This window comes from Lepidochelys kempii, chromosome 3, assembly GCF_965140265.1.
Source record: "Lepidochelys kempii isolate rLepKem1 chromosome 3, rLepKem1.hap2, whole genome shotgun sequence".
Classification (NCBI taxonomy): domain Eukaryota; kingdom Metazoa; phylum Chordata; order Testudines; family Cheloniidae; genus Lepidochelys; species Lepidochelys kempii.
Genome location: NC_133258.1, coordinates 204,108,523 through 204,134,205, shown reverse-complemented (window position 1 = coordinate 204,134,205; position 25,683 = coordinate 204,108,523). Strand labels below are relative to the sequence as shown.

Here is a 25,683-nt window from a genome sequence, read left to right as displayed (position 1 = left end):
ACATCTTATGTAGACTGTACCTATAAATGGCTTGGAGCCAGGCACTCAACAGATTAGCCTGAAAAAATAAGAATGGGGACCTTAAAACATCTCCTACAACTCCTTCGTGTCCTACAGGCAGCAAATGCGTTCAGGGAAAAACAAATTTATTTGTCTGGCTTTAAAATAAACTGTCTTCTGACCTATTGCAGAAGTGAAATGGTCTGGCTTCCATATGGGTTGGCTTTATGGGGCACTGAGCCCTTGGGTGTTTTGCTGCATAATGGCTGATAACCTTTTTATCCTTCCATTTCTAAAAGGACATGGTAAGGCACGGTGACTAATACTCCTTCCTTGCTATTCTACAAAATGAGAGGCAGGGAAAGTGCTAGGGTTTACCAATTTGGTAATATTTAAAAACCCAGATGTTCCAGCAGGAGTGCTGGAACCTCCCCTGCCCTGCTTCTCTCCCTGAGGCCCCATCCACTCCTCTTACACCCCTCCCCACTGTGGTTTGCTGCTTTCTCTCCCCTCCTCCCCACACAGGTCAGGAGGGACTTCCCTACAGAGATGGGGCTGGGAGCTGGAGCTGCAGCTGCCCAATGAAGGTAGGAGGAGACTCTGGCTGAGTAGGGGCTGGAGTAAGTGATGACCTGTGGTCTCCCCTGCTCACAGCATCTGGATTTTGGGTGTTCGGTCAGTAGATCTGACAGGACACTGTCAAGTCCCCTCTTCAACTCTCTAGTGCATTGTGGGTAAAAGTCAAGAACATCTGGAAGAGCATCTGCTACAAAACTGCTACAGTGTTTGAGTGTTGCGTTCTTTCCTGGGGATGATCTATTCAGAATCCTACTTTTTAAAGGATAATCTTGTGGCTAAGTAGCTGGGTTAAAGTTCCAGCTCTGCCACAAACTTCCTGTGGTGTGACCTTGGGTAAGTCACTTAACCTCTCTGGGACAGTTTTCCAAGGTCTACAAGTGGGAATACTTCTGTTATATCTAATTAGATTGTAAACTCTGAGGCCAGGGACTCTCAGTGATAGTCTGTACCACAGCAGGGGCCCAAATTTGGTTAGGCTGAGGCCCTGAGATGTTACTGAACTACAAATGATTACTACAGCTGGCTAATAACATTTGTCTGACTTGCCTGCAGGAACTTTCGCCTCAATGTATAGGCATCTGTAACCTCTGATCCCAGCAAAAAGCTACTGCAGGAATGTGCTATTCCTGTTTGTCCTGGCATAGAGTATTTCCACGATCTGCTTGCTGAGCCTAAGTTGACCCAAAAAAAAAACCCAACAACCTAGGCTAAGCAGAAGGAAACTTGCTTTTGTATGTGTCTCTTTAAAAAAATAGAAACACAGAACCTCACGCCTGAGGAAGCCTTAAAGTGTGTGTGGGGGGGAGGGGGAGCTCTCTGGACAGGGAGGGAAGAATACTGAGTTGTTCCAGTCTCTGCAAACTAATCTGGCCTCTTTCTGTTGCTTCTTGGTGTGCAGTGTGGGGAGAAGTTCTGAAGATTAATCTGTTTTTTGAGTGGGAAAGCTTGGGCTTTGTCCTTTCAAAGAATGTCTGAGATTAGGACCATAGGAATCCAGGATGTACAGCCCACTGCTTTACCAGCTGAGTTGGCGATTCAGCGGCTTAGCAAATTGGCACATGCCACAACTAAAATGGTGCTTGGTGCTGAAACGTTACATGGAAATGGGAAAGTGTCCTGGAAAGGAGGAGGAAAAACTAGCTTTACTTCTTCCTTTGCTGCTGCAGGGTGTATGGTACAGGCCTGAGTCTTGACTTAACTACAATTTGTGGCTTTTTTGTAAAACATCTGGAGGGTGAAGTTTGTCCTCTCCTGTTCTGTTGATGCTCTGACTCCAAATATTTTTGGAGCACTCTTAGCCCTTAATTAAAGGATTTGGGGGTGGTTGAATCTAATAGATCATTCCTCCAAATGGTCAGTTAAATAGATGTAACCAGTTCTAGGACTATAAAATCACATCCTCACCCCTTGTTTCCACTCCAATGGTACTTGCGGTGATAGAAACCTGCCAGACTTCCAGTTAGCAATTGTCTACCCTGGAAGACAGCAAGGTCTGAATTTGTAACAGTGAGGGGGAGGGCAATTCAAATAATATGAAGGTTTTCTTAAGTTGTGAAGAAGCAGAGGGGCCCAAACAGCCCGTTCCTCTCTGTTACCTTTAGCACCCAAAGCACATTTCATCAGCCTGCTATCTAAAACATGATGGAACTAGCTGAATCTGGGAGCTCTGTGCAGGGTGTTCTGAAAGCAAGCTTAAATTGAGGTGCTATAATACTTCCTGCATCTCTTGGCTGGCCACCTGTTCCTGGCTCTAATGATCAAATTGATGCACCTTTAAATTTGTGTATGAATCTTGTTTTAAGACTTAAAACTCTCATCTTCATGGAGACACTAATCTCTGCAGAACTAAGGGAAGTTGTTGCCAAAACAAAACTACCTGAAATCAGTTGCATCCCAGTCCTCATGTACAATATTTATGGAAGTGGGGGGTCAAAGTCTTTTTGGAAAGACTTGTATAATTGGCTCTCCATATTTCCATACAGCTTGGCCTATAAACTTCAATCTCATCCTAGAGCAGAGCCCACTGCCTCTGACTTGAAAGGTGGTGGCTGTAGAATTACATATGAACTCTACTTTTCATGTAGAGACTGGAACCATATTTTGCAGTGGTGCAGTTAAGTGCTAATTAGGATTTGAATGGTGGGATGGGCAGTGTGCTCAATGCTGTGACCACACTGAAGGTGTATTCCCTGCTTTACAATTTAGCTGTGTCGTGTAGACATGGCTGTGTTGCTACAGCTGTGCCACGAAGTCATGCTGCATAGCGGCTGTTTGTTTGACTCTTGTGCTGACAAACTTCCACTGCCCCCCAGCGAGCGGCATTTGCGTTGTTGGCAGGAGAGTGCTTCTGCTGACAACACGCTGTTCACACTGGTGCTTGTTGTGGCAAAACTTTTGTCTTTCGGGGGGGGGGACGGGACATCTGAGAGACAAGCTTGTTGTTCAATTGCCAGTGTAGACATAGCCTCAGAAAGGCAAAAAAAACCTCTGAAAAGGGCAGGCGAAAAGATACAAGCAGAATGGTGGGAAGCACATATCGGGTTAGTTACCAGACTTAAATCTCTTAATTTTTTTTATTTTTTTTATTTGGAGCTGGGGTTGGAGAAGGACTTGTTTGAGTAAGCAGTGGGGGAAATGGCTCAATGGATGGGAAGTGTGAAGCTGAGCAGCTGAAGGGGGTGCTTTTGTGGTATGAGAAGGGTGGCAGGAAGAAGAAACTGACTTCTGTACTCCATACTTATTGTACTTTATGGTAAATGGTACAGGTAGTTTGTGTTATCCAAATGAAGGATGCTCACAAATGAGCTGAAGACTCTAAACTGAAATTTTAAGGAAAAGTCATGACCAAAAGGACTGCAGGTTGGAAAGATGGGGAAGTGTCCTAGTATGGGGCAGAGTTAGTTATCTGACTTCTATACCCCCAAACATCTGCATTTTAAATAGAACCTTAACTTTGGATCTCCCAGTCTTCCAAAGTCCAATTTAATAATTAAACTACCCCATTTTTTTAAAAAGTGAGCTCTAAAAGTACAACTGGGGTTGTGCCTTAATTTACATGCTGATAACTTGCAAAGACCCTTGATGTTCAGTTTTTTCAGCTTGTTTTTGATTTAAAGTCTTGTCTGTGTTTGCAGACTCTACAGTGACCAGAAAACTAGTAAATTGACATCCTAAGACTAGAAACCGAGCAATGGTGGAAGGTGCTTCTAATTACTTGATCTTTTAAAGATGTAGTTACAAAAACTTACTGGTGGTTGAATATTGAAAGAAACAATGTCTCTAAGCTTCAACTCCCCTGACTTTAAAAGTGCAAGACCTTAACAAACATCTATGGTGCTGGTGTGTGCCTCTGTCCCTGCCCCAAGACCCCCAACAAAATCTAGGAAGAACAGACTTTGTTCCTGATAAACAAGCCGGGAAAACTTGAAAACAGCTTTTTATTTTATAGATACAAGGCAGAAACCAGGCTTCTGAAAACCCTTTACAGGTACCTTAAAGGACTCTTCAAAAGGCTACTGATTATGTCTGTTTAAACTTAACTCCAAGTTCAAAAGCTTCTTCCTATGTGTTTAGAGTGGGGGAAGACTTGTGGTTCTTTTGCATCCCTTCAGCTAAAGCATACAGTTAAATATGACCATGACACATCAGATTCAAATCTTGAGACATTTTCAAGGTATTAAGAATTTCTGGTTGTGCACTGTCTTTATCAATTTTAGATTACTGGCAAGACAAGATTAATCTTGACTTCTGACTTTGACTTGTGTTTCAGGTGAGGGCTGTGTCTGTGGATCTAAATATTGATCCTTCCCTCCAAATTGACATCCCAGATGCCCTGAGTGAAAAAGACAAAGTAAAGTTCACTGTACATACTAAGGTAAGTTCATGGTGAAAGGGGAAAGTGGTTAATGTACACACATGCAGTCTTAAAATCCACTTGAATGAGGCAAGTAGGACCCTTATACTGTTGTCAAATGGGTCTACACCATTAACTCCTAGATCTTAGGCTTTCGTTTAAAAAAAAAACAAAAAAAACCCCAAACTGCAGGGCTTAAACATAACAGCCATACTGGATCAGACCAAATAGGATACTGTGCTGGATGGACTATCTTTCAGTGGTGGCCAGTGCCAGGTGCTTCAGAGTGAACAAACAGAACAAGGCAATTGCGTGATCCATGCCCTGTTGTCCACTCCCAGCTTCTGGCAGTCAGAGACTTAGGGGCAGTCAGAGCATGGGGCTGCATCCCTGACCATCTTGGTGAATAGCCATTGATGGACCTATCCTTTATGAACTTATCTAAGTCTTTTTTGGACCTGGTTATACTTTTGGCCTTCACAACATCCCCTGGAAACTAGTTCTCCAGGTTGACTGTGCATTATGTGAAGGAGCACTTCCTTTTGTTTGTTTTTTAAATGTGCTGCCTATTAATTTCATTAGGTGACCTCTTACGTGAAGGGGTAAATAACACTTATTTACTTTCTCCACACCAGTCATGATTTTGTAGACCTCTATCCTGTCTCCCCTTAGTCATCTCTTTTCCGAACTGAAAAGTCCCAGTTTTATTACTCTTTCCTTGTATGGAGGCTTTTCTATATCCTTAATCATTTTTATTGCCCTTCTCTGTACCTCTTCCAATTCTAATACATCTCTTTGGAAATCGGGCAACCAGAACTGCATGCAGTATTTGGGCATGCCATGGGTTTATACAGTGGCATTATAATTTTTCTGATCATTATCTGTCCCTTTCCTTATGGTTCCTATCATTCTGTTAGTTCTTTTGACTGCTGCCGCACGCTGAGCAGATGTTTGTAGAGAACTATCTACAATGACTCCAAGGTCCTTTTCTGAGTGGAAACAGATAATTTAGACCCCATCATTGTGTATGTATAGTTGGGATTATGTTCTCCAATGTGCATTACTTTGCATTTATTAACATTGAATTTCTTCAATTTTGTTGCCTAGTTACAGGTTTGAGATTCCTTTAACTCTTTGCAGTCTGCTGTGGACTTAACTATCTTGAGTAGTTGTCATCTGTAAATTTTTGCCATTGCATTGTTTCCTACTGTTTTCAGATCATTTATGAATACTGTAAATAACATTGGTCCCAGTACAGATCCATGGGGATCCAGCTATTTACCCATCTCTGTACTGAAATCTGACCATTTATTCCTACCCATTGTTTCCTATCTTTCAACCTGTTACTGATCCATGAGAAGACCTTCCCCTCTTATTCCATAACTGCTTACTTTGCTTAAGAGTCTTTGGTTTGGAACCTTGTCAAAGGCTTTCTGAAAGTCCAAGTACATTGCATCTACTGGATCCCCCTTGTCCACATGTTTGGTTACTCTCCTCTCCTCTCCTTCTCCCCCCCCCCCCTGGAATTCTAGTAGATTGGTGGGGCATTTCCCTTTACAAAAGCCATGTTGACTCTCTCAAGTTGTGTTCATGTGTGTCTGATTCTTCTTTACTATTCAACCAGTTTGCCTGGTACTGAAATTTATGCTTACTGGCTGTAACTGCCAGGATTGCCTCTGGAGCCTTTATATTTTAAAAAAAAAAAGTGTGTGACTATCCTCCAGTCATCTGTTACAGAAGCTTATTTAATCAATAGGTTATATACCACAGTTGTTAGTTCTATAATTTCATATTTGAGTTTCTTCAGAACTTTTGGGTGAATCCCATCTGGTCCTGGTGACTTATTACTGTTTAATTTATCCAAAACCATCTCTAGTGACACCTGAATCTTAGATGGTTCCTCACATTTGTCATGTAAAAAGAATGGCTCAGGTGTGGGAATCTCCCTCACATCCTCTGCAGAGACAAGTGAGTCAAAATTCACTTAACTTCTTTACAGTGGCCTTATTTTCCTTTAGCGCCTCGATTGTCCAGTGGGCCCACTGATTGTTTGGCAGGCTTCCTGCTTCTGATGTACTTAAATTTTTTTGCTGGGTTTTTTTAATGTGCCTCTTTTGCTAATTGCTCTTCAAATTCTCTTTTGTCCTGCCTATTTATACTTTTTACACCTTAGGAAGGGGAAGAGAACTGTCGAAATGGAAACCAAGTAACTGATGCAGGGTGGTGGTGGTTGTGGTCTTCTGTCTTCAGACAGATCAATACTGCCACTCTTAGCTTTGCTAAGCAGTAGTGGATGGAAATTAACCTCCCCATGCCTCTGTTTTTTATCTGTAAAATGGGGATAATAGCTGCCTCATTTTTGTAAAGTTTTCAATCTCTGCTGAAAGCACTATGTAAGAACTAGGTATCATTAATTCTGGTCCTCTAAAGTGGTATGGGACACTCGAATATCCTGTTCCTACAATGATCCTGTCACTGCTAAGGGGGAGATACAAAGAAGGCTCACCTTAACTGAGTGCTAGCCAACACTAGAAAAGGCAATTAGGTGTGGCGTTTACTAGTCAAAAGGGCTTGCTATGGAAACTAATGAATAAAACTGCTTCTAAAAGCACTAGCTTTTGAAACACTAGGACTTCTGAATCTCTTGTCTTCCAGACTACACTGCCAACTTTTCAAAGCCCAGAGTTTTCAGTTACGAGGCAGCATGAAGACTTTGTGTGGCTACATGATACACTTGCTGAAACTGAAGAGTATGCAGGATTTATTGTAAGTGGTTTTTGTTTAGGATTGAATTTTATAATGGGAAAATCTAATGTGGTGCACCTAAAAGGAAATTAGTAAGGCTGCTAACCCTGCTAAAGTAAATACCGCTAGCATTTTCTGTCTTGGATCTTAACTATGCAGATTCAATGTGGTTGTAACATAGCTTTGCTTTTATCTTCCCTGAACTGTCTGAAAACATGGGGCCATACCCTGCCCTCCACTCTTGTAAGCTCACAATATGGGAATCCTGCAGGTACTGCAGAGTGTATTTGTCCCATGTTGGTATCATTCCTTACCCTGTAGAAACCCTTCTAGAGAGCCATTGGTTGCCCTGCTTCGAGGACTTTTGAGAACGTGACACCGCAGTGTAGAGTCCGAGGGTAGCAGCTGGTGGAGAACCTCCATTAGTACAGCTTCTCCAGGAGTCCTGCAGATGATGGGGTAAACGGGCCAAGAGGCAATACAGAAATACAGGCCCATGTCTCCCCATCCTGTGACACAGGATTTGTGAGCACTCTGGATGAGCCCCATTGCATCCACAAACTGCACTACACACAACCTGGGTAAAAAGAGCAGCAGTACATTAGTTTACAAGGTAGCTATGGAGACTCCAGGAACTTTCACTCAAGAGTGATAGGCACTTGCAACTAATACAGTCTATTTTATATTGACTAGATACCTCCAGCACCTTCAAAGCCTGACTTTGATGGTCCCAGAGAGAAGATGCAGAAACTTGGGGAAGGAGAAGTCTCTATGACAAAAGAGGAATTTGCAAAAATGAAGCAAGAACTAGAAGCGTAAGTATGTGTAGTTGTGTATATAAACCAAAGTCAGTTCTGCATCTTGATGGAGGATCTACTTTCATAGTAACACCTCAAGCCAGAACCTTATTTTAAATAGGGTTGGTGCAATTTCACCGTAACGCCTTTAATCCATGTCTCTGTGTTTCTAGAAAGTCTTGGACTTGGTTAGATAAACCATATAAATGCATAACAACCTTAGTACCTTTCCCAGCCCTGAAGAAGAGCTCTGTGTAACTCGAAAGCTTGTCTCTCACTAACAGAAAATGGTCCAATAAAAAGATTATACCACCCAGCTTGTATGTCTAACCTTCATAAAATGTCTTTTGGCCATCACTGTGTGAATTCTAAAATATACTGGAAACGGCCAGGTGGAGACAGGAATGCTTGTTCAGAAGCACTAGGCCAAAACATGAAGCATTAAATAAAATTATTTTTGTCAGAGCAACACTTTATGCAGTGAAGTAGACAGTAAAGACTACACATTGTCTTCGGTGCTTAACTTTGAGATTTGATTCCCCTCCTTGGTCTTCCAGTGAATACCTTGCTGTCTTTAAGAAGACCGTGTCATCACATGAAGTTTTCCTTCAGCGACTTTCTTCTCATCCTGTGCTCAACAAAGATCGCAACTTCCAAGTTTTCCTAGAGTATGACCAGGATGTAAGGAATCTTCCTCCATTTCCTCTGCACTTCTGGGACAGGATGTTAAGAATGCAGTCAGTTCCTATGAACTCATTTAGAATTTGCTGTAGTTGTAACACAAGTGATCATTTAAACACACAATCCTACATAGTGTTTATACTGTTATCCATGTAGGATTGCTCAACCAACTTCTCAAGAATAGCATAGGGCCAAAATCCATTTCACTCAAAGCTTTTTTTGTCAGTATTCATTACAGAAATCTCATTGCCTCAAAATATAAGCTGTGACATACAAACCAGGCTTGATTGACTTAAACACTGACTTTAAATCAGGACTTAAATCAGCAAATGGGAAACATTGATTTAAATCTTGTTTTGCGTGTGTATCTTTCAGTTATCTTCCAAAAGAGGCTGATTCTTATGGGTGGTATAATTTGGTACTACTTTTTGCTAGTTGGGAGGATGCACTAGATCATGATTTGTGTCAAACTACATTTAGATGGAAATTTGGAATTTGATTTAAAATGCATAAACAGCATTTAAAGCTTTAAATAAAAGCCTTAAATGTTCTGAATAGGTAAGAAGTAAGCAAGTCTTAAATTTAAGAACATTTTGATAAACTTATTCAAGCAAGCATTCCCTGTAGTTAAGGAATTGACTTGACTTTCTGGTTGTCATGTCCTTAAAGATTTTAGAACTTGTAGATCTTGTTCCCATACTCAGGTGTGGTTTTTTTATAGATTGGGAGGTGGAGGAACAAGCTTTCAACCCCCACTTGTATTCTACACTTTGAATAAACTAGTAATTGAATCAAACTGGTTGAATACACAAAAATGAAGAAAATAATCTCTTGCACCTGTAGGAGAGGCTACTGTTAAGCTGGTTTAGCCCTTTAACAAACTTTGATTCCAGGTGCTTAGCCAGTGACTTCCTTTGAGACTTCAGCAGCAAACATACTTCTCAAATATTCTTGGTTTTAAGCATTACAGTAATTACAGGTCTTAACATAGGTTATCATAATTCAGAACTAATTTTAAATAGGATTATTTTTAAAGAAAAATGCACTTTAAATTTAAAAAAATATTTTTATCTACCCTGATAAAATTCAGCTTCAGAAAAGCCTGTGCACCTCAAACCCTATGTCTTTCTCCAGCTGTAGGGGCTCCTGTGTAACATGCCCATTACACAGCATCTCTGCTTTGTATATTCCCTCTTTATTTGGAGGAATTTAAATACAAGCTATTGAAGTAAGGTGCATTTTGAATGCACCTGCAGCTATGGAAAAGACTGTTATAACACCTTGTTCATAAACGAATTCAGCACAAAGACCAATTTAACTCCCATGTTTCTAGCAATAGTCTCCATTACAAGAAGACCTCTCTGGTGCTACAACTTGAAAACAGAAATTCTAGAGGAAACTTGCAATTCAATCACTTTAAAATATACTTAGAACTTAGTGCAGTACAAACATCACTTCGTATGGTGCAGTGACCACAGCAATACAATATTGAACTTGAAGCTTGTCAATGAACTACTTATTACTCCCCTAAAACAATCTCTTATCGTGTTTTGTGTTTTAGCTAAGCGTTCGGAGAAAAAATACAAAAGAAATGTTTGGTGGCTTTTTAAAAAGTATGGTGAAGAGTGCTGATGAAGTCCTCTTCTCTGGTGTGAAGGTAAGATTTGCTCCCCTTCCAACAACCATCTGATACCTTTTCACTCTTGCTTTCTACTATGTAGGATTGCTTTATTCCTGGTGCTAGGAGAAACCTACTTTGTCAAGAGTATACTCAATAACTTACCTACCTCGTATTTGCTATCCAGTCTGAAGGATCAGTTAAGCCAATCCGTTGCAGAGTTGAGAGCCCTTGATTGTGTCTGAATAGGTAAAACCTGCCTGCATAGAGGAAGTACGTGACTGGCAAGGTGGGGATGAAAGCAACAAATCCCTGGGCTCCAAGGATATAAATACTGCAACTGGGCATCTAAGGAGTCAGGGTTTTTGTTTTTGTTTTTCCCCCTCAAAATATCTAAAGTTTTCAGTACACAGTGAAGAGTCACCTAGTAATACCCTGCTAAAGAAACTGCTCTGTGAGTAGTTAACTCTTGGGCAGAAATGTGGTGGTGGTCTGCTGAAACTTCTGCATATCTAATAGTACTGGAATACCTCCAATCAGCTCCAGAAACCAGTACACCCCACTGAAGGGCTGTTGGAAATCGTTTCAGCAAAACATACAAGACAGCCTGTTGTGGTACCAGGGACTGTGCACTGTTATGAACTCCTTTCCTCTCTGATTCAACCCATTCATGCTGTAGGAAGTGCTAGTACTTTGAGAAGGGTAATCTCCTCTTTCCCCAGATTTAGGAACACCAGCAAGTATTACACTGTAACTCAACTCAGTCTCTCTAGTTACAGCCCAGTATCTAAACTCCAGAGAAAGCTAGTAAAGAATTTTCCAAGGGCTGCCTTCAATTTGCCATAAACTACTACCAGTATACCAGATAATCTCATCACCAGTCTGGTCTCAGACCAGGAACAAATGATGTTGGTGGCACTGGTTTTCCTCCTCCTTTTGGCCTTGTCCAAAGGCCATTCGGCAGCACTCAAATTGCTGGACTTCTCCACAACATTAAATATAGACTGCCATGGAATCATAATATCCCACCTCAAACACAGCAAGGGTTAGTGGGATATTGGGATAGCTTCACTGATTCTCCTGTGTGTGCAGCCAGACTTGTGGTGGTCACCTGCTCCTCTCCAAGTGCTGACTCTGAGCAGTTGCATCACACACACACACACACACACACACACACAGATAATAAATAGTGGCCTACAATGGCAGCAAGATGGAGGGCACCAGTTGGATCCTCTTTATATCACAAACACGTAGCACCTCCCAGCTATCCAGGGATTTGGCTGAGATTTGAACCAGCATAAAGAACTGCCAGCTGAAGATGTGTCCTGGGAAGGACACCATGGTGCTGTTTAGCAAGTTCTTTGGAAGTGCTCCCCTCTTGCTCACTGTAATAAGCTCCACTGAAGGGATCTGCTCTGCTCTTTCTGATTAAGATGATCTGAAATCTGTTCTCCTGGACTCACTGCTTCTGACTAAACAAAGTTGACCTGGTCTTCCATGGGTAAATTAGTTTCCAGTCTTTGTTTGCAAAACTCTACATGGGGATGATGGCTGGTACCTGAAGGACAGCCTTGCCCTGCCACGCCACAACACAACCTCTCATGATAGCTGCATTCCATTAGAACAGTGGTCACCAATCCATTGATTGCAATCAACTGGTCAATCCTGGGGACTCTCCCAGTTGATCATGAGCTCTGGCCATGGCAGTGCAGTGGGGCTGCTGCTAAGGCAGACTCCCTGCCTGCCGTGGCCCCATGCTGCTCCTAGAAGCAGCCAGCACAGGCCCTGGTGGGTGAGGTAGGGAAGCAGGGGTCTCCACATGCTGCTCCTGCCTGCAAGTGCCGCTCCTGCAGCTCCCATTGGCAAACTTTTCCCATTCCCAGCCAATGGGAGCTCTGGGGGAGGTGTCTGCAGAAAGTGGCAGGGCCAGGGGCCTTTAGCCCCTTCCAGGAGCAGCGTGAGGTAGGCAGGGAGCGACCCAAAGTGCCACCCAGGGGGAGTAGCACCCCAGCCCTGTGCCCCCTCCCAGAGCCTGCACCCCCTCCTGCACCAACACGCCCAGCCCAGAGCCCCCTCCCACACTGCAAACCCCCCAGCCCAGAGCCTGCACCCCCTCATGAACCCCAGCCCAGTGAGTGAGGGTGGGGGAGAGCAAACAATGGAGAGGGGGGTCCCTCATCACTTCTGCATAAAAAGGAAACTTCTTTTTTTAAGTAGCTTTGGCTGTTTCATTGTGTATACTATGAAGGGGAGGCTAGAAATGTGTAGCCACACTTAATGACAAGATTCACTACATAGGGGCTAAGGTTTAAAGTCTCTTACCAAACTCATTGGTAAATGAAGGAGATGCTCCTGCTCTAGCCGTGCCATTGGTCTAACAGATCATATTCTCTTTTCAGGAGGTGGATGACTTCTTTGAGCAAGAGAAGATTTTTCTTGTAAACTACTACAACAGAATCAAGGATGCATGCACAAAAGCAGATAAGATGACAAGATCCCATAAAAGTGAACTTTATTTATACAAACCTTTTCTAGGTAATCTCCGTGTATGTCACTAGAGACAAAACTGAAAGCATTGTCCTTGTTCCTGCAGATGTTGCAGATGACTATATCCACACTTCAGCTTGCTTGAACAGCCTGGCTTTAGAAGAGCCCACAGTCACTAAAAAGTAAGCAAACCCACTAATTCCGTGAATACCTGATCTTGGACTTCTGCGTGCAGCACTCTAATTGTAATTGTTACACAATAAACTGAATCCTGGCTTTGTCTGAGGTCCCCTCCTTGGTAATTAATATCTCTAGTGTTTTTATTTCTGTTTTTTTAATGGTGCTATCAATATGGCACACTTAACTTTTTTTTTTTTTTAGCTGCATATCCAGTTCCACTTAATGTTTTTAAATAGAATCCTAGTTGAATCCAGCAGATTTGGACTCTTGGTGCATAGGATGTCTTACCAAGTTTTAGTCTTCTAGAATCATAGAACTGGAAGGGACTTCGAGAGGTCATCTAGGCCAGTCCCCTGCACTCAAGGCAGGACTAAGTATTATCTAGACCATCCCCGATAGGTGTTTGTCCAACCTGCTCTTAAAAATCCCCAATGATGGCGATTCTACCACCTCCCTAGGCAATCTATTCCAGTGCTTAACTACTCTGACAAGAAGTTTTTTTTCCTAATGTCCAACCTACACCACCCTTGCTGCAATTTAAGCCCATTGCTTCTTGTCCTATCCTTGGATGTTAAGAACAATTTTTCTCCCTCCTCCTTGTAACAACTTTTTATGTACTCGAAAACTGTCCCCTGTCTTCTCTTCTCCAGATTAAACAAATCCAGTTTTTTCAGTCTTCCCTCATCGGTCATGTTTTCTAGACCTTTAATCGTTTTTGTTCCTCTTTTCTGGACTTTCTCCAATTTGTCTACATCTTTCCTGAAATGCAGTGCCCAGAACTGGACACAATACTCCAGTTGCAGCCTAATCAGCAGAGTAGAGCGGAAGAATTACTTGTCTTGCTTACAGTACTCCTGCTAATACATGCCAGAATGATGTTTGTGTGTGTGGTGGGTTTTTTCTTTTCAACAGTGTTGACTCATACCTTGTGATCCACTATGACCCCCAGATCCCTTTCTGCAGTACTCCTTCCTACGCAGTCATTTCCCCTTTTGTATGTATTATACAAAATGTTATAGAAGCCCTGTCTAACATAACTAAGTTTGTACCCTGTGCCTGACAAGCTTGCCTGTAAATGTGGCATGTGTCCACACATGGCCAATACTCATGGTGGCAACTCACTATGTATGTCCTTTGCCTGGAGCCTGTAGTCTGACACATGACTGTCTTCTGGTGATGTCAGAATTTTTAGTGTAGAAGGGACCCCGACTACATGTAAACAGGTTGGCCAGTCTTCCTTCTTCCTAGCTCCTGAGTACATTGCACTAGAGTACATTGCCCTTAAGACATCTAGAGGAGCAGCCACAATGTGAGACTTCCTATATGCTGTTAAGGTGCCTGGGATAGCTATCAGTATCTTCCCAGAATACACAGATACCATTCATTGGGCGTTTGTGGGTTTGGACAAACACTGACTGACTTATAATGTCTATACCGAGGCTGTTTTCTCAATGCAAGTCAGCGATTTGTTAATTTATCAGGCCAGCTTTTACTGGGAGAGAACAGTTATGTTTACGAGGCCTGAAGGACTTGCGTAAGTAAGTGTGGCGCAATGCAAAATATCCACGTCAAAGTGGTGTCCTGTAAGCATTGTTAAACTCTTCTTTGTGGCTCTAGAGCATAAAGACAAGCCCATTGGAACAAAGCTTACAAGTTGGGTAGATTCTCATAAGTAGGTTAAAGCTAAAAGCTCCTTGCCATATTATCACACTGTCTTCATTTTCAGTCCTGATGCATTTTCTTACCTGTACTTGAATTTCCTCTTTCAAATAAGGACTTGTCTAAACCTGCACCTATACCAGTATACAAACTTGTGTAGGTTTCTGCTCTAATGGTAACTAATCTTGTGTTCTTAAGTGCTACATTACAGATTTCCATGAAGTATAAATAAAATGATTTTGTCCTTTGTGCTTTTTTCTTTTCTGTTTAGGTACTTGTTGAAAGTTGCTGAGCTCTTTGAAAAACTGAGGGTAAGCTTCTTTGAAGAGCTGTAAATCTAGGTTTTGTTGTCTCTTGTTACATCATTCCTATCTACTCCTTTCTTCTGTAGAAGGTAGAGAGTCGTGTGTCATCAGACGAAGACTTAAAGCTGTCTGAACTGTTAAGATACTATATGCTCAACATAGAAGCAGCAAAGGTGAGCCACTTCTGCTAAAGCTTGTCCTGTATTATTCACTGAGCTTAGTAACTTAATTATTAACTTGCTATTTAGCACATGAGCTTGTGCATACATTTTTCCAAAAAAACCCCACAACAAGGAATACAGCCTGAGTCTCTCTCCCATGTCCCCACCCTTGTGCCTGGAAAAATAGACATGCTGTGCATGTTTTCTGGGCTTTAATCCAGAGGAATGGAGTAGGGAAGTTCAGAGCAAAGTGAGGGGACCCTTGACAAGCCGCCACTCCTCCCTCCAAAACCAAGGGGCTGCTAGCTGACCGCTTACATAATTTAGCAATTGCAGTCAGATGGGGAGACTCTCAAGAAGTCAAAACTCTCCCTTTTTTTTAACCACTTAATGTAAGAGAACAGATCTTCAAGGTAGGAGGTCAAGTCTACCAGCCATTTTAGTTTGTCTCCAAAAAAAAAATCCTTCAGGTTTCCTTTTGGATTGTGTTTTGCAACATTTTTTTTTAAATCTTAGTTTGTAAGATGATCAGACCATAAGCAGCTGTACCAACTTGAGTCTTGTTTTTTGCCTTTAATTGCAACAATCTCAGGTTGGATATTCAGTGTGCTTTCATGACAAAAGGCTGTTACAATCTTCCCCTAAGCTTTTGACTGACACATGGTGGGACTGGATGACAGGATGGATCATTCAATTGCCATCCATTCCCTTGGAAGCATTTGGCATTGGCCACTGTCAGAAGACAGGATACTGGGCTCGACGGACCATTAGTCTGACTCAGTATGACTGTTTTTATGCTCTAAGTCCCCTGAGGGTATGTCTACACAGCAAAGAAAAACCTCTGTCTGGCCTGTGCTAGCTGACTCAGGCATGCAGGGCTCAGGCTGCAGGGCTCTTTCATTGCTGTGTAGATTTCCAGGCTTGGGCTGGAGCCCAAGCTTTAGGACCCTTTGTGATGGGAGGGTCCTAGAACTTGACTTCCAGACTTGGGCTGGAAACCTACACAGCAATAAAAGAGCCCTGTGAGCCTGAATTGGCTGGCCTGTGCCAGCCATGGGTTTCTTTGCTGTGTAGACCTACCATGAGCTGTCACCACTTCCATAAAGCTCTAGAGTGGGACTTTCAGAAGTGCTTAAGTGTAGTCCTAATCCTGCTCCCATTCAAGTAATGGTAAACCCACAGAGTTCAATGGGGAGAGACTAACTCAGCACTGAGTTCTTTCAAAAACCACACCCTTCATGTTTAAGATTAAAAATGGCACCTGCCTCCTACCACTTCTCATTGCTTTGTCATGGATTTGGTGTAGAGTCCAGATTCCATTAGATCAGGTTTATGGTGGGACCTTCCATGTACCTTCGAGAGCAAACTTTATTGCTGGTCAGTGTTCCATTCTGATCATACAGGTGATTTTATGAAAGAGGGTGCCACACTGGGCTGGAGAAGATAGAAACCCTAGTATAGCTGGTGGTTTGCGTCAGGCTTGTACCATGGTGTGTGTGGAGTATAATGAATGTTACTCCATTGGCTCATTCAGAGAAGTGCAATTCAAACACTCTAGCCACTCAGTGGCCTCAGTATCCTTTGTAATTTTACAGGGCATTGTTGTTGCCTTATAACAATTCTGTTGTACAAAATAGTGTTCTGTTCTGTAAAGTATTTCTAGATTAGTTTAAATACAGTGCTAGTGTATCTCTAGGTGCTTAAGGAGTGACATTAATGGCTTCAGAAAGTCCTGCCTAATCCTCCTTGAGCAGAATTCTATCCAAGATATGGATGCTTGTAAGGAAGGAAAGGCAACCCCAAGGTTCTTAAGATGTGGATAAAATTGGTTAGGATGAAGGAGAGAGGGACAGTAGCTTAACATTTTAAAATAAGTGTAAAGTGACTCTCCTGGAGCATCTATTGTAGGCATCCATAAATAGCTGCTCTTGAACTGCAAAGCTACTTTCAGTCTTTTATGTGCTTTGAAGAAAAAGAGGTAGGATAAGTGCTCTGCTGGCTTATAAGTACAGTTTGTGTGAGGCTTATTGCTTGTCTTACTCTGTAACCAAAGCACAGAATCCAGAACCAATTTCTCTAGATGCTGTTGATATATAAATAAGAGTAACATCTGACTACTCTTTATTTATTTATTTATTTATTTTAAAAGGATCTCCTATACAGACGTACCCGGAGTCTTGCAGACTATGAAAATTCAAACAAAGCCCTGGACAAAGCTAGATTGAAAAGTAAAGATGTCAGACTGGCAGAAGCACATCAGCAAGACTGCTGTCAGAAGTTTGAGAAGCTTTCAGAGTCTGCAAAGGAAGGTGCAAACATCATTACCACGCACTAAATTCCATTGATCCTCTGCATCCTTCCAAGGCCTCTTAGAGGGAATTTCTCCATAGTAACTCCACAGAGCACTGTGGTCCACAGCTCACTCAGAAGTCCCATTTCTCCTAACTCTTCTCTCTAGACTAGCAGGCTTTCTGAGTAAGATAGTCAAGTGAACTAGTTTTACATCACATGGACAAGTCTCAGCATCCCGAAATATTCCTTTTTAATAATTGGTGACCTCAATTAAATGTTCAGTCATCTGGTGTTCTTCAAACTCAGCAGATCATTGTAATACTGAAGAAAGAACGGGCCTATTCTTATGCTGCTTTTATGGTCCTGTTTTCCTTTTGGGTTGAAGCTTTTTGTTCTTGCTATCTCCCTCCCCCAAGGGTAACTTTGGAACTAAATCCCTTCAGCTATGTGAAGTCAAGATGCCCGAATGGGTGTAGATCAGTGGTCCATTTAGAGCATTATTTGAGTCATAGCCGTCTGGTGTGAGAGGTATCTAATGGAAAACAAGGTGAAACTTTTCTGATCCGAGTCCAAGCACGCTAGTAAAACATGCAAGAGGAAAGTGGTCTTGGTCCCAACAATCCCTGCTCCCAAGGCTGCTCTTCTGGCTAGGAGGGGCATTCTAGGGCAGAGCTTACAGGTCAGCTATACCCTCACAGGACCATCGGTATACCTTTTGCACAAGGGCAGGAGTGATCTGGGAATGCACATGCTGTTGGCCAGAATGTAAATGTACATGACTGCAGCTTCTCTTGTGGCCAAATAATACAGTCAGAGAACTGCACATGCCACCTCAGGAGTACAGGACTGAAATGTCACATCTGGAGTAACTCTTCTGAAGAGTCTGACAGAAAAAAGCCTTGACTTTCATAAAAATCAGTTAAGGATCTCTAAGCACTTTGCAAAGTACTAACTTTGCATAAAAGTTCCTGTAGTACTGCAGCATGAATGACTAAAACTCTGGCTACTCTAATAACCTACTGCACATTGCATTCAACCACTGCTATTTAGGAGTATGTACATAAGTCTAGAGTAGTGTGCTTTTCTTAAAGCAGAAACCAGTTGACTCCCCTTTCTGCTGGACTATCTAGAGTATCTAGTCAATGTCTCTCTAACTTAATCCTTTCATTTATTTCCCCAATCTTTTGTGTATGCTAGGGATTCTGCAAAGATGTTAGGTTCCTACTCCAGACAGCTTAATCTAGGGCTAAGCACGCAAGGGATGAGGGAAGGGATGCAAATACGTAAGCAGATGAGGTGAACGAAGCGCTGTCTAGTGGGTGCTGTGTTTGGGGGGGGGCCCATGCTTTGTGGTGGGTTCTCTTGTGCTTTTAGAATGTCTAGCAGTCCAGCAATGGGTAGTCCCTCTTGCCTGACCTACCTCCATGCAGAGAGGAGGTGTGACCCATTGTCTGCCAGCCATTCCAAGTACCTTCCTAGATCAAGTAAGCGACACTTTCCCTCTGCTGATTCCTTACATGTGGAGTCAGCCCCACGTTAAGCAGGGTTTAAATGGGGGTAGTTCCCTTTTTCCTGTGGTACAATCCTAGAGTCAGTCTCCCTGGGCTGTTGTACAGGTGCCACTCTATTGCTTTTATACTCTCCTTCTAGGAGGAAACGAGGCTGTAGGGCTATTCCTTGGGTCTACTCTCCAGAACTTCAATTCCCTGGGCACACTATCCTTCAGAGGAGGAGCTAGGCAGGGGTATCAAACTTGTTCTGAGTGCTGAATGCTGCTTGTAGTCTGAATCACACTAGGATGGCTTGACTTGCAACCATAAGAAAGTAAACTTGGCCAATAAAAACCCTGAGTTTGGCAGACTGATACCGTGTGCAGTGAGGGTGGGGAGTACAGGGCAGGTCCTTATGTTCCCTGCTTCTCCAGAATTTAATTTGCATATATTCCCACCCTCCTGTGTTTGTAGAACTGATCAGCTTCAAGCGGAAGAGAATAGCAGCCTTTCGTAAAAATCTAATTGAAATGGCTGAGCTGGAAATCAAGCATGCAAAGGTAAGCGCGCTCTTTCCCTAATGTAGAAAGTGCATGGCTGTAATGCCACGTCTGGGGCCACGTAAACTGCCAAACCTTTTCCCTGATGAAATTTTTTTACTCTGGTTGCACATTAGAGGATTGTTCTTTCCTTTGAAAAGCTAAAATTACATTTTTAAACCTTTTGAAAAATTCAGTTTGAGTCAAGTCCTAAAACTAGGAAAAGCCAGATTGGTTTGGCCCCTGTGTGTATGTTAGTCTTTAATTACATGATTGAAAAAGTTAGTATGCAACAGGCCTCTGCCTTATTCTGTGTGCAGGATGGAGGATGCTCAGGTATTGAATACCCAGTGCGGATAATGAGGCTGCTTGAAGGACCCCTGCCTCATTTGCTGGAGTAATTGAAAGGTGTAGAGAATGCTACAGGAAGAAGATAGGACCCGGTTCTCCTGGGTCTCTTCCACAGACTCTGTGCTGCTGCACAATCACTTAAATTCAGAGGTGGCCACTGTGTTCCTCGTCTTCTGAGAGCCCAACTTGAGACACCTCAGCACTCAGACCTCCAAATAGTCCATGGGAGCTGCAAATGCTCAGTACCTCTGAATAATCAGACTGCGGGTATCTCATGTAGGGCATTAATCATTCAGGCACCCACAGTTAGTGGACACTTGCAAATCCTGGCCTTGAATCTCCCTGCCCCTCCATTCCCCAGCTGTAAAATGGGGATGGTACCTCCTCTCACAAGTTGCACAGAAGATCTTGGAAATACTTGTTTTATAGTGAGCACTGAATGAGATGGGCCCTGTGGGTGGAGGAGGATAGTATGTGATCTCATAATTAAGGACTATATATGCACACTTCAAGGGGCAGAATTAACATTGCACAAGCAACCTTACTTTTGGTACTTCCTAACTTGATTGCTTGTCTGTGCAACTTTAGCATCCTTCTAGTGGTCTTTGTAGTGATGATACTAAATGTAGCTTTCAGACAGAGTACAGAAAATTCAGCTTTTCCATTTCTGAGAACATCAAAACTGCTAAGTTCACTTGTTTCTGGAGTGAGAATTGATTTGGTGCCTGTTTTTGATCCCATGCTTCTCACTCAGAATTAACTGTCTTCCCTTCCAGAACAGTGTGTCTCTCCTGCAAAGCTGCATTGACTTGTTCAAGAACAACTAAAGCGCCTTAATGTGAAAACAGCATCAGTTGCACTCAACAGCCATGGGAAAATTTATATTTAGCTTGACTTCATTAGGTTAAAATATATAAATACACTGTTTCAAACATTTTGTTTGACTAATACTTAACCATGTTGATGCCAATGTATTGGCTTCCAGGGTAGAAATGAAATCTGAATTGCATATGAATTACTTGGATGTAGCTAATTTCTTGTTGAGAGTTAATATCTCAAGGTAAGCAAAAAGTACAAGTACTAGATTCCAGAATGTTGACCAGTTTTCTAATGATAAAAAGGGGCAATTCTTTCCAAGAGTGACACGTGAATGAAATCAAGGTGGTATTGCAATCTGTCTCTAGCCTAAACCATGTCGAAGTTCATATTTGGGAGGGTCTTATGTACATTCTTAAGCAATTTTATAAGGTAAAATACATTCCACTTCATAGATTTCTACTACAGTGTATTTTGGATTTCTATAACTACATTCAGTATTTGTACACTCAACAAAAATAAAGATGTCTAATATTGTGAAGTGTGTTTCTATAAACTAAATGGCCTTGTATAATAGACCATTTGTATATGGGATTTAAACCCCCAAGTAGTTTAGGGGAAAATTGTTTTCATATCATGAAAAGCTGTTATACACTGAATATCATTCTAACCTGAGATTGTTGCAATTAGAAGGCAACAACAAGACTGAAATTGGTACAGCTGCTTATGGTCTGATTACCTTCTTACAAACTAAGATTTTTAAAAAAGGTTGCACAATGCAATCCAATAGGAAACCTGAGGGGTTTTTTTGAGACTCTTGAACTAAAAATGGCTGGTAGACTTGACCTCCTGCCTTGAAGATCTGCTTTCTTGCTATACTTTGCATCCTGGCACTTTCCTTTCCTCTAACAGGTAGCTGAGCTCAGGTTGGCTGTCATAAAGAAATACAACATCTTGGTAGGTTTCAGAGTAGCAGCCATGTTAGTCTGTATCCGCAAAAAGAAAAGGAGTACTTGTGGCACCGTAGAGACTAACAAATTTATTTGAGCATAAGCTTTTGTGAGCTACGCTTATGCTCAAATTTGTTAGCCTCTAAGGTGCCACAAGTATTCCTTAACATCTTGGTATGCTCAGGATGGCAGGTGGACTGGGTATTGTTAATGCAAGCATAGGTGAGCTGATCTCTCGTGGGACAGCCTTCTGTAAACAGCTGAATTTCATTATTTCACCGTATACTTTGTGCTTGTGTAGTGCTTTTCATCAGAGTGCTCAAAGTGCTCTTTACAAAAGAGCAATATCACTGTCCCCATTTTACAGATGGGGAAACTAAGGCATGGAGCTATGATACGCCTTCCCATCTCTGCCACTTGCCTGTTGGAGGACAGTGGGCAAGAGAACCCAGGTCTCAAGAGTTCTAATCCAGTAGCTTTAAATTAATCAGTCACCAATGACCTAAGCAGGATCATTTTAGCTGGGCAGTAAAAGTGTGGCCCTGTCTAAAAAGCAGTTTGGTAACCATATAACTAGCCACACTCCTCCTCCCCCTGCTCAGTTGCTACATCCTGTTCTTGTGTCCCTGCCTCCGTCCAGCATTAGTCCTTTCACCTTTCCAAGATGGGTGGAATCTAACCCAACAGGCAGTCCAATGGATCTGCTCTGTTGCTTGTCCTATAGCAGGACTGTGGCCTTCTTCCAGGTGCTGCCTTAAGACAGGGTTCTGCCCTGAAGAGTTTGCAGCCTGACAGGATGGGTTAAGTAGGTGTAGCACTGCTGGGAGCGGGGTATAGGAAAGGATAAGCCAAGTCCTAAAATGGGCAAAGTATACATCTGTGTACACCTTCTTTTTAAAGAAGGAAAATAGACTTGCCTGGTTGGTGCTGGCTTATGAATGTAGAGGCTGAGTAGTCTCTCAAAGCCTGCTTTACACTTCTTATAAACTCAGGGTTTCATTACACACCTGTCATCAGTAAAACACTAAGGCGTATCCACTACACTTCCTGTAGCCACAGTTCATCTAGCTGCAGATGTTTTGCCACCTGTTTAATTGGCTAGTGTCTGGCTCTGGTAAGAGCTGAAGTTGCTTGCTTCTGACCTTGTCCAAGAGGTTTCCTGGGAAGAGGGCCAATAGCACTACCCCCAGTGTATCTCTGCTTTACAGTAGTGGTTTGGTCTAAACCTTTCTCCAGCCCTCTCCTGCGTGGGTTCCTGCTGTGGGTTTAAGAAAACACTACACTGGCCTCTTTGCTTACCCAGGAAAGAGGTGGGATAATCTTTAGCAAGAACTAATACTTAAAACTGTAGGTCTAAGTGAATCAGTGGTGTCAGTAATTGTCTAGATCTGGTGGGTTTTACCCAGTTGGTTCATGTCAAAATAGTAAACACCGTTGCAGTTGCATCACCATGGTGATGAGCATTTCTCTCAGGCTCTGGCGTGAGTACAGTTTGGTTACAGGATCCTGTCTGTTTCTTCTGCCCAGATCACTGATCAGCCTAAACCATATAGGGTCTCTGTCCTCAGCTTCTTCCTATGGTAAAAGCTACAGCTGTCCAATGCTCTTTCCCATCAGTTAGATTTGGGATGGGGTTTCCTGTCTCAAGTTTGGGTCTATTTCATGCTCCATTGTGACTTAGGCCTATGTCTACAGTAGCATTTACGTAGGCAAAACTCTTGTCGCTCAGGGGTGTGAAAGAAACACCCCCCCCCCCCCAGGGCAAAATAAATTTTGCCGGCATAAGTGCTCCTGTGCACAGTGCTACATTGGCAGGAGAGACTCTCCCACTGACATGACTGCTGCTGTTCGTTGAGCTGGTTTTATTGTCCGGGAGAGCTCTTCCGTCGGCATAATGAAGCTATATGAGCAATCTTACAGTGGTGCAGCTGTAAGCTTGTAAGTGTACACCTGGCCTTGGACAAAGCCTAAAGGTCATGGCCTGTCTTGGCCGCACATCGTCTAAAGCAGGGACCCCTTGCTTTGAAGATTTATATGGTTTGCAACAGCTTTCCAAGCTCCCAGCCCACAAGTAGTTCATCTGGGCCACCTCTTGCAACAGGGGGGCATGACTGTCAGAATTGACAATGGGGCTTTGGGTGGCAGAATTTTGTAGCAGTCTATACTGCTTTCTCCCTTGTGCTAGTGGCTATCAGTGATCTGTTTGAAAACCCATGTGTCCCACCAGCTGACAGCCTAGAGCCAGTGAAATACGAGCCTGACAAAGGTGCCTTGAAACACTTCTGTCACCAGCTGAATTGTGGGGCCAGTGGAAAAACAGAATTACCAGGAAAAGTGGCTATTGGCTGGCCATGTTGTCTTTCTGTAACCACCTTATTTTCTGAAATAATATCCCTCCCTTCTCAAAACCTGCAAGCAATAGTTCCTGGACTTGAGTGGGGCCCTTCCTGGTCTGAATGGGTGCTGGGCTGCCAGATGACTTGCCTACTGCCCCACAGTCCTCAAGGGAAGTGGTCTGTTGCAGATCAGGCTGTTGGTCTACCCTGAGCTGCCTCTGTCCACCTTCAGAGGTCTGGTGGCCAGCAGTTTGGCTGGAAGAAGTGAGTACAGTATATTCAGTGACTCTGCAGAGAGTAATAGCAGCCAGCAGAGGATGCTATTGTATTTTTTTTTTTTTTTTTCCTGAGAGCAGCTGCATCTTGAGAGGTGCGTGTGCGGTAGCCGGCAGATGCTCTGTGCTCCCAGAACCTCACTCCATATACTGTATGTACCTATAGGGAGGGAGCTGACCAGCTTTCAAGCCAGTGAAGGACACTAGTTCTCCAGCAAATACCCATTGGATGCTCCTGGCTGAGCCTGGTGGCTACTGACCTGATGGCCATAGTGACGCTACGGAGGGGCAGCTGCTCCACCATAGTTAAGATTGTAACTGAGTGTCCACTATAAACCTGACTTCTGTCTATTCCTAAAGTTAAAATAATCATATTACCATGAATTTTAGTGGGTTGGTTCTGTAACCCTGGGAGACTGTCACCCTGACAACTACTGTGATTCACGTTAAGGCTTTATTATCTGGGCCACTTGAAATATATGGTGGGTGAATGCAGTTCCTTAATTCTGTTCTTTTCCTTGTCACTTTCCAACATACAATTGATTCCCCTAGCGGAGATCTAGTGTCTTAACATTTTGGGAAAGGACCTTGCCTAAGCAGCGTTGTTGTCTCTTGCAATATTTGGTGTTTCGTAAAGCCCCAGCTTCTGGAATCAGGTGAGTGGGGGAGAAAAATCTTATCCTTCCCCTCTTCTTCCTCTCCCCCCACCCCATTTTTTTTTAATGGAAGTTTCTAGCTCTCTCCTGGTTGGGTCACATCTTCAAACTTTTGTCCAAGTGCATTGAAAAGGCTAAAAATACAGAAAGCGAATTAAACCAAAACCTAAAATATACACTTTTTTTTTTTTTTTTAAATCTCTTGGGGAGGTTTTAAGCCAGTCTTGTCACTTTTGAACGCTGGCGGTTGGCAATCCAGCATAACACAACTTTGTGAGTTTTCTTTTGGAAGCACCCTGAGGGACATCCTCTCTGGTGTATTTGCTTGATCTTTTTTCAGGGAATGCTGCATTGTTCCAAACTGGGGCAGTGTTAAAGTTAACAGCGTGTAAGTGCCTTGTGTGAGAAATGTGACCATAACTCTGCATTTCCTGGGGTTTGAATTTTCTCTCTAAAGCTAGCATTGGAAAGGTTACACATGCTTCAAACCCAGCTTACGCATGCGACTTTAATGACCGATTCCCACTTAAAACCTCATTGATCAGTCATTGTGATGCTGTAATTTAAATGGCTGATCTGCACTTACATTGTGCTGATGTAGCTGTTTCAGTTAAAGAGGTTGGGGTGTGTGTGTGTGGTGGGGGTGTTTAATGGAAATAATACTGGTGGTAACCCTCTGGTGGGTGTGGTTCTAGCCGTATAAAAGGTACATTATGCTGGTATAGTTACTCCTCTGCCTGCACAGTAATAGCTACATCCGTATAAAACGCACATCAATGTCACTGGGGAGGTGGTCCTGCTTTAACTTGATCACAATCGGGCTTTGACCTCTGAAAGGGCCCTAGGTATAATGGATTTCCTGATGGACTGTGGGAATACAACTGGTTGTGGGTTCCCCCTAGGGTGACCAGAT

General features: G+C 42.8%; 1 protein-coding gene across 3 annotated transcripts in view; it reads left to right on the top strand.

Annotated features, from left to right (window-relative positions):
* The window catches only part of SNX5 (sorting nexin 5), a 37,957-nt gene extending 16,863 nt beyond the window's left edge, over window positions 1-21,094 (top strand). The window contains exons 1-14 of one of the 3 annotated variants that reach the window (XM_073339728.1): window positions 4,185-4,252; window positions 4,349-4,453; window positions 6,309-6,400; window positions 7,088-7,198; window positions 7,871-7,992; window positions 8,532-8,655; window positions 10,217-10,312; window positions 12,673-12,778; window positions 12,867-12,942; window positions 14,871-14,910; window positions 14,991-15,077; window positions 17,215-17,374; window positions 19,322-19,407; window positions 19,707-20,507. In XM_073339728.1, the coding sequence (XP_073195829.1) occupies window positions 6,326-6,400; window positions 7,088-7,198; window positions 7,871-7,992; window positions 8,532-8,655; window positions 10,217-10,312; window positions 12,673-12,778; window positions 12,867-12,942; window positions 14,871-14,910; window positions 14,991-15,077; window positions 17,215-17,374; window positions 19,322-19,407; window positions 19,707-19,787 (1,164 nt within the window). In that variant the 5' untranslated portion in view covers window positions 4,185-4,252; window positions 4,349-4,453; window positions 6,309-6,325 and the 3' untranslated portion in view covers window positions 19,788-20,507. The other 2 variants (XM_073339727.1, XM_073339726.1) reach the window with 2 other exon arrangements.
* Window positions 21,095-25,683: the final 4,589 nt, after the last annotated feature.